Source organism: Bombyx mandarina, chromosome 10 (genome assembly GCF_030267445.1).
Source record: "Bombyx mandarina strain Sakado chromosome 10, ASM3026744v2".
In the NCBI taxonomy this organism is placed as follows: domain Eukaryota; kingdom Metazoa; phylum Arthropoda; class Insecta; order Lepidoptera; family Bombycidae; genus Bombyx; species Bombyx mandarina.
Genome location: NC_143217.1, coordinates 2,607,811 through 2,619,953, shown reverse-complemented (window position 1 = coordinate 2,619,953; position 12,143 = coordinate 2,607,811). Strand labels below are relative to the sequence as shown.

General features: G+C 39.1%; 1 protein-coding gene across 2 annotated transcripts in view; it reads left to right on the top strand.

Moving 5' to 3' along the window:
* Positions 1 to 79: 79 nt before the first annotated feature.
* The window catches only part of Drak (Death-associated protein kinase related), a 226,787-nt gene continuing 214,723 nt past the window's right edge, over positions 80 to 12,143 (top strand). Inside the window, exon 1 of one of the 2 annotated variants that reach the window (XM_028180372.2) lies at positions 80 to 692. In XM_028180372.2, the coding sequence (XP_028036173.2) occupies positions 547 to 692 (146 nt within the window). In that variant the 5' untranslated portion in view covers positions 80 to 546. The remainder of the gene's footprint in view (positions 693 to 12,143) is intronic. The other variant, XM_028180373.2, reaches the window with a different exon arrangement.

Below are 12,143 nucleotides of genomic sequence, written 5' to 3'. Positions count from 1 at the left end.
ATATTTGAGTTACGAGACTTCTAAGTTGAGCCTCGTTGACCTTGCTATGCAACTTTCGAACTTAGATCGTTCAAACGACATTCGCTGGAAACATAATTTGAATGGCACGGTATCGGACGAGGGGCTGTGACTCGCCAAGATCGCCAGAAACGTGTACGGCGAAGTGCGATCGACTCGTCGATGCGCTGCTGTTCCGCCGCTCTTGTCAATTTTAAGTTTTTCGAAGCGCGTGTGTAAATAAACAAATTTCTTTTCATTGAAATGTATGATGAAGTGATACAAATGTTTATTTAATAATCGTGTCTGCACAAAGTGGAACTTTTTAAATGTATCCGTAACCGCTTCTCGCAATGATAAGGGAGAGCACTCAGTTACCTTTTGAGAAACCGGAGGCATTAAAATGTTTCATGTGGTCTAATTGATGCCACTTTTTAATTTGTTTAAGTGTTTACGTTGAATTTAAGGACTACTGTGTTATAGTTCAGTGACGCTTTTAAAAGTTCAACCGTCATTTCGACACGATCGTTAGTCGTCTACACGTTGAAAATGAGTGTGTTGAGTGGTTTAAGTAAGGCGGACATCAAGACGGCGAGCGATGGCCTGCTGGAGCTGCCCGAGGAGAGGCTCCGCAGCATCATGCGGTCTGAACCGATAACCGCAGTCTACCACGTTGAGCAGACACCCTTTGCAAGGTCAGTGATCTAAAATCTTGTCATTGTCATATGTTATCTGTCAAAAGTAGAATGACCTTTAAACTTTCTTGACCTAATTTATATTTTAATATGGCGGAGAAGTGTTTCTACATACGTTGAAAAAAAATACCCACACGAGTTTTTACGATATGAATATATGTTACATTAATCTAGCTATCTACAAAATGACGCAGCCAGTTATAAAGTATACCTACGTCTGCACAATTTTCATGGTCAAGAGATAACAATTCTATAGGATTGTAGTGTTTTACTAAAACTCTTATTATTTTACCAAATTGTGAGGAGCATAGATTAGTTTGTTTTAAATAATGTTAAAATGTGTTACAATATAGCATTGTTATATTTTTATCTGTTGATAAAAGAAGTGAAGTGGTAAAGTGCCTGATAAACCGTGTTACTCTGATAAGATTATAGTTTGTGCCAAAGAAAAGGTGTTTTGTAGAAAAATACTGTTCAAACAATGGAATTGTTTGGAAAACAGTAAACATTTACAAAATATTCAACCTTGATAACAATATTCATATTGAGCAAGACTACTATAAATACTAAATAATGAAAATCGATTAAGGGCCGTGAAGTCTAGTAATGCCTTTCTTTTTAAATAATAATGTTCAATAAACTCACCACCTGTTGCACAACTACCCACTGCAATGTAAACTTGACTGCATTCTATTACTCCTAACTATCATATATTTATTTAATTGCTTAATATAATAATTACAACAATGATTCATAAATAATACTTAAAATTGTGCTGTTAATGTTAATTTTTAACATAATTAATTATCTAACTAAATCTGTAGTTACTAAACTCTTTTCAGACCAAGATTTTGCACATTGTAATAATAAATGATATTAATACTACTATCCTTTTAATTCTGATTAATTATATGTGTAATGTTAAAACCACTAAAATATTATTGTATGATGAGCATATACAAACTAATAGTTTATTGAAAATATTCAACTTAAATTGCTGTCTATTCCAAAAAAAATATTTGTTAAAACTTCAAAATATCAAGATTTGGACAAGAATGAAAAAGTTATTGAAATCTATGATAATTAAATAGACATAGAATTAGATATCTAATACAAAGTTGAATTCCAACAAAATGCCGAGCATTTAATATTATGTGCATTTAGATGTATAATTCACTACAAAATTATGCATATAATGAGATTGCATATTTATTGTCCACAAGTTTGTAACATTTATATTGTCAAGTTCCATTAATTTATATCATGTTACATACCATCATAGCTACAAGGAAATGTAAGCATTAAAGTTAATTGAATATTATTAATGTATGCATAAAATATTTAATTGTCGTTTGGTATAAGACAAAGGATTAGAGAAGTTTGATAATATAATCAGTTAAAGTCAATAATGTCTTTTAAACTCAAATCATTTTGTTGTTTTGTGGTTTTCCACTCAAGGTCACAAGTGTAAACAGGTTTGTAGTCAATCTGACTACTTTGAGTAATAAATTCATGAAAGTTCCATTGAGTATCCCTATTTCTTACAAGTAGGTAAAAAATTATAATTGCTATACATTGTTTTTGTGTTTAGCTTGTTTCCAAATGACAATATTAATGTATTAAATTTTTGGAAAATCTGTTATTTTGGATGTGTATGAATTACTAGACACTGATACACACATAAAATTAGTTGTATGAATTTGCACTGTTAACAGTTGAGTTATATAAGACTAGCGACCCGCCCTCGCTTCGCTTCGGAAACATAAAAACACACATGAAACCAAAAAAAAAAAAAAATTAAGAAAAGTAGCCTATGTTCATCAGGGACAATGTCGGCTTCTAATGGAAAAAGAATTTTTCAAATCGGTCCAGTAGTTTCGGAGCCTATTCGAAACAAACAAACAAACAAATCTTTCCTCTTTATAATATTATTATATTATATAAGATCTGCTTCTACACTAAATAGTACTGGGTTTTAGATTGGTTTTGATTAGTGAGGTAATAATTTACGATGCATTAATGTTTGTTGTAGTTACATTGCTAGTAAAACAACTATGATTTTTGAGTGACTTTAGATTCAATTATTCCAATAAGAGTCTTTTTGTAAGAAATCTTTTGTAGGACAGCTTTGAATCGCAAAAAGTAATAGAGGAAAAAGGTGGAGAAAGCGAAGCAATCTACTGTCTAATTTCCTATCGATTTTAATGTCATAAAACTATATTTGTAAGAAAACTAAAAATGTTTGTAAGGACTGTTTTAATAACCATAAAATTAAATTTGTGTAAGTCAGTATTGCACCATCACAAATGATCCAAACTCATCAGGTATGCTAATGATTTATTGATTTGGAAAAATTGTAAGTAACTTCCCTTGTATTTGTTACTCAATATGTAGGCAAATGATTTAGGTAGTTTGCTAAATTATAATTACTATTAGTGACTATCACTTCTCTAATTATTTACCAGTGTAAGCATCCATCCATGCATTAGCATTAATTGTATTTTCCCTATGCAAACAGCTGATGCTTGCATGCTATTATAGCAGTATGGCGCAACTTATACATAATATGATAAATTTGTGCAATTCTCAGTTTGATAACGTGTTTTGTTATCAGTAAGTACTTAATAAAAAAAAAGAGATTTTATTAGTACATACAATCATTGATGCAGTGATATTAGTGTTCTTCGTTGCTCACTTTGGAACCTTTATATGCCTACCTGATTAACATATTAAAAAAAAAACGTTGGCTGTTGCGATTTGTAACGCATGCCACTGAACGAACGATACGATAAAGCAAAATTGTTTTTGAAACTTGTTCAAAGTAAAAGGCCTCGACGTTTAGAACCGGATATGCAATTTCATTGTAACGTTTTATGCGAATGATCGTTTAACGTTAGATAATTTCGTAGATTACGGACGACGATTTATTTTTCGGGTATTACAAGACTCTGGTATCTTGAATAGCCTCGGGAGGTTCGTTCACGAGATTAAGTGAAATTTAAGATTTGATCGGGTAATGGTTAGCGTCGAGTTAATGAATAGAATCTGTAAACGGTCAGCGTTTATTGGCAATTTCACCGTACGGCGACGTGCCCCGGGCGGCTCGTTTCCCGGGAGTCCGGCGCGACTCGCGCGGATAGCAGTTTTTGCTCGTCCGGCTTCGCCAGCTCTGCCGAGATGTAATCGTGGACTTTCTACAGCTGAGCGGTCGCTTGTTGAGGTGGTTTCACTTTCATGCGGCGCCGGAATGCGGCCAGACCTCCGATCGGCGCCCCTCGTGTTACTGAAATTTCTTCCAGGAGCCATCCACCCTATTCATGTAACGTATTTTCGAAATTAAATCACGTAGCTTTATTCGCCCCGTGGACAATAAACAATGAGGACATGTCGTTTGTTTATGGAATCATCTTACTTTCCACAATTCCAGCGTTCGTGATCCAGAGACGCTTAAAGGAGTACGTGGCGGGTCGACTAGTAACTAATGTCTTATTTGTGTCATTAGTGCGAAATGCCAGTGGCTTGGCACGGGCGCCGCTGGCCCCGGCGTTCCCTCGCGGCCGATGCACCGCTGGGCCGCACCGACTAAATTCGGGACCATTGCATCACGCATCACTTTCGGTTTCGTTTGTCACGCGGCTATTTTAGATAGAGTGTCGATTATATAGAACGCCGGCTAAGAAGAGGCGAACCGCTACCGGCTCGGTTCGATGACTAATCGCCGAGGAACTTGGGAAACTACTTTATTTTTTTAAATATAACGTACCCTTTTATATCTCACTCTCACTAGCTTTTGCCCGCGACTCCGTCCGCGTGAAATAGTTACTTCGGCATAACGCTAAATTTTACCCGCAACTTCATTTACGTAGAAAATGAAAATATTTTTGGATTATAAAATGTTAAGGAGCTATTTAAATCCCTATTTTGAAACATTCTTTATTGGTGCTCCACCTGTATAGGTCTTAGAGCGATGTTATATAGCCTATAGTCTTCCTCAATAATTAATAAAAGAAATAATTTTTCAAATCGGACCAGTACCTAGTTAATGAGATTAGCACGTTCCAACAAACAAACTCTTCAGCTTTATAATATTAGTATAGATTCAGGTTATATAATAATATGTCAACTACGAGAGAACAGTATATATGAATCGAGACGTATGTTGCAGCTATCTCGAGTTTGCGGAACGAAACCTAATCCTTATGTAGCAAGCAGCAGGACGCAAGCGAGGCCAGAGCGACCGGCGGCTGCTCAAGCTACACTGTAACGTAAAATTCTTGTTAAATGTGGTCAATTGATTTTAGAGGAACTACGGAAAATATTTTTAAAATACATAATAACCCTTCACGCTATTGTCATCCGATAAACATGTAGAGTACGTTAAGAGTTGGACTCGGAAAATTACGTTGTGATATTTATGGTCCATTAACCACTGACCAAGCTTGTCGCGAAGTCCTTTGCCTATCTACAACAATGAAAAAGAAATACAAAAGTTTCGCGGGTATTTGTTTTGGTCTTATCTATATATTTTTTTTGTTTCAAGCCATTTATTGACTTGGAGAGTGCTCGTATACAAATAGAGCAATGCAAATGAGTCGCAAAACAACGAGGCCAGCTCCGAAATATTACCATTATGCATCTGGATTACATAATTGGCCTCAACGACATAAATTATTCGCAAGGCCATAATTCTTAATGCAAATATTCACCTGCACCACGACCGGGCTAGGTTTTCGGGTTGTGCAAGGCCCGCGACACCTCCACGCACGTGGGCGAATCGTCGCCCCGTTCGAGAACAATCGAGCTTCGAATTCAATTCGACCGTTGGAATGCTGAGCTTTTAATATCGTTACAAAACCTGACGAAACAATGTCAACATTGCTACCGTACTGCATTCGGACTGTGGATAGACGTAACATGTCATTGTGTGGACACGTTGTGGATGCTGTATTGACTTATGCCATCGTCAGACCATCGGGCGTTCTTGTGGGCGTTTATATTTTTCCAACATTGAGGTTAGATCGCTCGTGTAAAATGTCATCATCAGGTAGTGTAGCGAAAGTCTAGTCGACCTTCGGCCTAGAGTCGGATCTAGGTGGCGCAACACTGAATATGTAACATGGCGCATCCGATACGTTCAACTTATTAATTGGTTAATTTAAAAAAAAAAACCATAAATTGTAAGAAACGTTCAGTTCCAATATCGCGAAATGCGCCGCAAATTGCTTTGAAGCGGTTATTTATTAAACTGCGCAGTTCGCACGACAAACACGCACGTAGCATCTTTGGGATTGATCGCATGCTTGTGTAGATAATGCTCAGATAGGATCTCTTCACCGGCGCAGTCCCGTCTGCCATGACAATATTTCAGTACCAACAATCTCTCAGTGCTCATAGATCGCATCTCTTATCGCGCGAGACCCGCTAAGCTAATTTTATAGTCCGTTTAAAAGGAATGTTGGCGACCGTGAATTTTCGTATCGTATTAAAAGCAAATTATCATAATGAAATGGGAATAAATATTCACTAGAAAATGTAAGGTTGCTTGCGACGTTGCACAAACACGACCCAGTGAGCTCAATAAGCTCTCCTAACTCCTGAATCACACACGTGAATCATAAGCTAGCGATATTTCAAATGATGTAACTCGTTGTGGGCTCTCCCGAGTTTGGAAATTCGGCCGGCATTACAACGTAACTATGACGTTTGCATTTTAAATAACAAATCCTCAGCTTTTATGACCCAACAATATTGGACTTGACAAATACATGTCGTTTCGCTCATCTGTAAAAGCTACAAAATATACAAGATTATTTGATAAAATATATGCAATTTCTCTTGTCGTGACTTGAATATTTGCAGGGCTTATCGTACATAGGTACTTACTTGTCATGTGTACTTTCAGTCTCAATACAATTCGTTCAGACGAAGGCATCGGTTAACTAATATTGACCCGGCTCGGTTATGATGTTTGCACGGTTGATGGATGTGGTCTGCTCTGTGATTCTGTTTACGTTTCCCTTCCACAACCTCGGTCGGAGTTCAGTGACTCGTCTAGTACGCATCACGATCTTTAATTGTACATTTCCGTGGCATTTCCATCCGGGGGCGGCGCAACGATGGAGGGTGTCACCTTTCTCATCGCTCGCATCCTCTTCACAGTTATAAAATTAAACGTCCCATCGAAGACTGCCTTGCGCACTGTCAAAACAGATTACGTTCAAACGTCTTTGTTTACGAATTTCGAACTAATACACGTGTCAGCATTGATGGATCCTACGAGCGTTCGGCATCGGTCGTAAACGGCTGTGTTATTCAGCATTCCAGTTGGATTTACAGCGCGTCGACTGGCGCTGCGTAAATATAATTAGAGAGGCTATTTATCAGCTCGGCGGAAGGGCGCTCTGTATCGCTACAGTAAATCTAGCGGGCCTTCTGACGTCTCAATCCGGTGAAGAAATGGAATGTCAAAGCGATGCCTCTTGCGCCGCGATCCTAGCGAGATCAAGTTCCTATTCGTCACAATCAGACTGTATTAAATTTGTATTACGTTGACTTTAGGATTACATGAATCGGTGTTCATCGGTGCCTAACGATACGTAATCGTCGGCTAATACTTTGCGGAATGCTGGGCTTGTTTTAGGACATGTTATGACGCACAAGACTATTCAATGCTTACGTTGATTACGTACACTAAGTTACAATATAAAAGGGAGCTGTATTTCTTCTAAAGAGAGACTGTCAGGCAGTGCTGCTAGCCTACATAGATTTGGTAAAATCGGCCTGCGCCTGTCCATGTTTGCCAAGTGACCAAGCGTTATTCCCTGATTAGGGCCGTTTAATGCAACAGATAATTTGACTTAAGTTTCTAGTTTAACGTCGAAATTTTTTTTGTGATTTGAAATATAATTTAACTGAGGGATAGCAAAGGAGGTTTCCGAGACGTGTGTTTTTTTTATATGCTGCTAGCGTCGAGAGGTCTGAAGCGAGCACGGTGGTCAGGGCCCTCAACATGAACATTAGCATAAACCGTGATAGGCTAGTGCAGCCGCTCGGCTCTACAGAGACGTTTACGTCACGATCCTTCAAGAGATACAAGAAAACTTGACAATACTTTTACTGGAGGTAGGACCTCTTGTGATTCTGCACGGGTAGGTATCATCACCCTGCCTATCTCTGCCGTGAAGCAGTAATGCGTTTCGGTTTGAAGGGCGGGGCAGCCCTTGTAACTATACTGAGACCTTAGAACTTATATATCAAGCTGGGTGGCGCATTTACGTTGTAAATGTCTATGGGCTCCGGTAACCACTTAACACCAGGTGGGCTGTGAGTTCCTCCACCCATCTAAGCAGTAAAAAAAAAAATACACCATACGTTTATCGAAGAATGAAAATTATATATACAACGTTAGTCGGAAAGTACGTAATTATATAATCAAAACACGTCTATTTTTTCTGAGGTTAAATCATTTATTCCTTATTAAGTCTTATGACTGTATAGACTTAGATACAAAAGTACATTCAGTATGTAATCCTTTGTCCACCTGCGAATACACCATGAATGTTTAATGAAACTCCACAACCGTGACCTTTTAGTTTGAGCTAGCCTTACATGCATTGTTCTTGCTCGCGAGATGACCGATCTTGTATATAATTCCGACTTATCGCTTTTGTTCGGTTTCAATGAGCTTAGTAAGAAAAAGAAAAAAATGTTTTTAATAAATATTTTTTGTCTCAAATTCAGTTCAAATAATATTAAGAAGACAGATTTACAAAAAAAAATTGCCATGTTTTGGAGCAACGGTGATGTCATCGACGGACCATCCGAACGAATATTCATACGACTGATGAGTCATATACCTGTCTTAGATCCGAAGGTATAATTTGAGTTTTTTTGGTTTTTTTAATTCGATTCACATTTTTCTAATGACTAAGGCGAAGTGAATTTTTCATTTTGCATTTCTTCTTCGATCGACACGAGACAGCCCGTTGCCACACGTGGACCCGCGCTGGGAACATCGCGGAGTGATTCATTAGGAAGCGGGTTCAACGTTCTAAGTGACGAAGTGGAACCTCGTGAAATGTTAGCGCTCCTAAAAAGATCATTAGTATGGAGTGACGTCCGTCCGTCGGTCGTCACCGCTAACAGTTTTTTTTGTCACGGAAGACAACCTGTCTCGTCCTAGTCGGCCCCTGATTAACGAGTGTAACCTGATCTAGTACCTTTTCAAAGCCGCATAGAGCACGAACCGCTAAAATATGCTACAAATCTACAATGAATAAACCCCAATTTGCTCGATAAGTAAGCCAAAAACTTGCAATCCTATGAGGCCATATAAGAATTTAGTCCTTTTGAAATATATATTTTCCCCTAACTATTTGTTGGTAGCCTATGAGGCTATTCCAGCTATGCCTCGACGGGTAGGTGAGCTCACGGGCTCAACCACGAGCACTGATTCGCAGAATCTACCACCGTGTCGAAATCGCAACCCACTGAGAAGATCCGGCAAAAAATTCAGTGGGCTACCTTTTTAATCAAGCATAGTTAAAAGCGTAATAAAATAGTATATAAATTGCTTTGTTAGTGATGCAATCGAACTGTATGAGAATGAATGTCCGGAAATCAAATTGAATTATGAAGTTCGCTTCGACGACCAATTGCCGCGCTAACGCCGCCGAAACGGCTCGGTGATCGTCAGTGATTCGAGAAATCAACATCGCACTTGCCACTGTGAATTACTGTCGGTGAAAAGCTCCGGTCGAAGATGTCCGAGTGATGTACGAAATCAAATAATTCGTACTAGAGGTCCCGCAGTAGTCGAAATTCGACTATAATTAATTGGAATTGTAAGTTTGTACACTATTATGATTGTATTTTATATTTCTATAATCACAAATTTCGCCAAGACTACAACTATAAAAAATATTAACAAAGACAAACAATATTTAATCTCAATTTGACAACAGACGTCAAGAATAAAAGTTTGACAATAGATAGTATGCATGCGTGTGTGCGTCAAATACATGGTATGTAGTGTGTATAATGTTTTATTTATTGATTTAATGTATCTTTTATGCATTATTTAAAAATAAAAATTAGCATTGTGCACTTCTTCTCTATATTCTCTGTAAGTGTGGAAAATTTCATACTCCTCCGTCCGCGCAATTTTCGTAAAAAGGGATACAAAGTTTTTGCTTCACGTATTTATAGATAGCGAAGTGCGCTAATACCGACACGCTAAATAATTAGCCTCGTCAATGTTTCTCACACAATAATCGGATCTCTCTCTCCGTTTGATAGAGCACGGAATATTGTCGTCTTGCTTCCGCGTCAGTTTGTTCGATTTTGGGCGAGGACAAAGCGTCACTTTCTACGGAGAGCACGCGCTGTGGCAAATGAAGTGTGTCGCTTGCGAGACAGCTGCGCGATAGACTTTGCCCTAATGTGCACCGGAAACCATCAATTTAAATAGTGCGTCGGATTGCCGCCGCGAAGCTTCTGCCCGTAGGATGCAACCGTTATACGGAGGAAACCGTGATTTACGACCTCCATTGTTTTGTGTCCGAGATCACTTACTTGACATCCTTACTCAATCGAATAACGTCTGGTTATTACACAAATAATAATATTATTTCAATAAGGATTTCAAGTATTATTTGGATTGACCGAAACCGGTACAAATTCGCGTCAGCATAATAAAGTTTGTGAAATTTGAATGGCTGCACTAACCAGATGTTCGTTTAGATATATGGGACGCGGAAACCATCTGTCGAAGCGTTCCCCTGAACATTGTATAGTGTACGCTAATAGAATCCAGCCCTTAAAATATGTATTTTCCATAGAGTACTCAAACGATGACGGGATTCGTATTATTTTTTTGGTCATTGTGTTAGTTATGTAACGTTAATATTAAAACAGAATTACTTTTGTTAAACTTTTTATTGGTGGTAGGATCTCTTGTGAGTCCGGACGGGTCCACCACCGTCCCTATTTCTGCCGTGAAGCAGTAATGTGTTTCGATTCTAAGGACGGGGCAGCTGCTGTACTGTAAAAACTGAGACTTAGAACTCATGTCTCAATGTGGGTGGCGTCATTTACGTTGTAAATGTCTATGGGCTCCGGTTACCACTTAACACCAGGTGGGTCGTGAGCTCGTCCACCTATCGAAGCAATAAATAAATAAAACTGAAATCTTCACAGAAAGTTTCAAACTGAATTAGATAAAAGTGGTACTTAAGGAAATAGGGCCGTCGTGACCAACCGAATACTTCAAATTGGCGTTTGAAATGCTTTAGGTACTGCTACGAATATGACTGAAACTTTATGACGGTCGTCTGGCAGTTTGTCGACCACTTTCTCGATTCGAAACGAGCGGACCGCCAGCGCCATTACCGAAGTTATTGTTTATGAAAAGCGGGTCACAAGAAAGCGATACAGAGGAACGCGAGTCGCCGCCGGTCACTCGCCAATATCCACCGGCGAAGAGGTCACGGCCGTTAAACGAAAACAAACCGCCGTCGACGAGAATTACGCGAACTCCAACGGATTCGAATACGGCTACCGTTACTGTAACAGCGGATTCATTGTTCGTAACGATAATGGTACCGATTTCTCTTTTAAATTCATTTTTCTCTAATCTTTTACTGTGGGTCGAACCTCTGGTGAGTCCGCGCGGATATGTACCACACTACCCCGCCTATTTCTGCCGTGAAGCAGTAATGCGTTTCGGTTTGAAGGATGGGGCAGCCATTGTAACTATACTGAGACCTTACAACTTATATCTCAAGGTGAATGGCGCATTTACGTCGTAGATTTCTATGGGCTCCGGTAACCACGTAACACCGGTTGGGCTGTGAGCTCGTCCACCCTAATCTAAGCAATTAAAAAAAAAAACGCTAATTGGCTCTGTGTTTATTGCGATGGACATTTTTATCGTCCGTACACTTTCGAGAGGTTCGTCGTTTTGAATATTCATTTGTGCAAGTGTGTAGGTACGTGGGTACGTATGTTCGGAGCAGCTGCGTGGCGAATCGGGAATGCGCGCGCGCATCATGCGCGTTGCCGAGCGGGGCGACGCGCGCGGCGACGTCTCACACACGCCCGGTAGACAATGCCTTCGACTGTGATCACTCTTTGTTTAAGTGTTCTCTCGTCTCAAGGTCGACCAGAGCGGCAACAATACCTTTTAACTTTATAACAAAAAAAAATATGGTTTTATTGCTCTTTCCCGTGACACGAGCGAAACGCAACATCATGCCGGTGTGCGCGGAGTATTCTTTGTTAATCTGTGGTGAAGGTCAACGCGGATAACGTATACATAAATCTCGACAGCAGAGCCATAAAGTCGGATTTGCTTATCGGAACTACCCAAAAGTCGCTTTTAAACAGATTCCATGTTTTTTTATGTCTTTTTTTAAATAATTAAAGAAATCTTATCTACCTACATATCAGTAG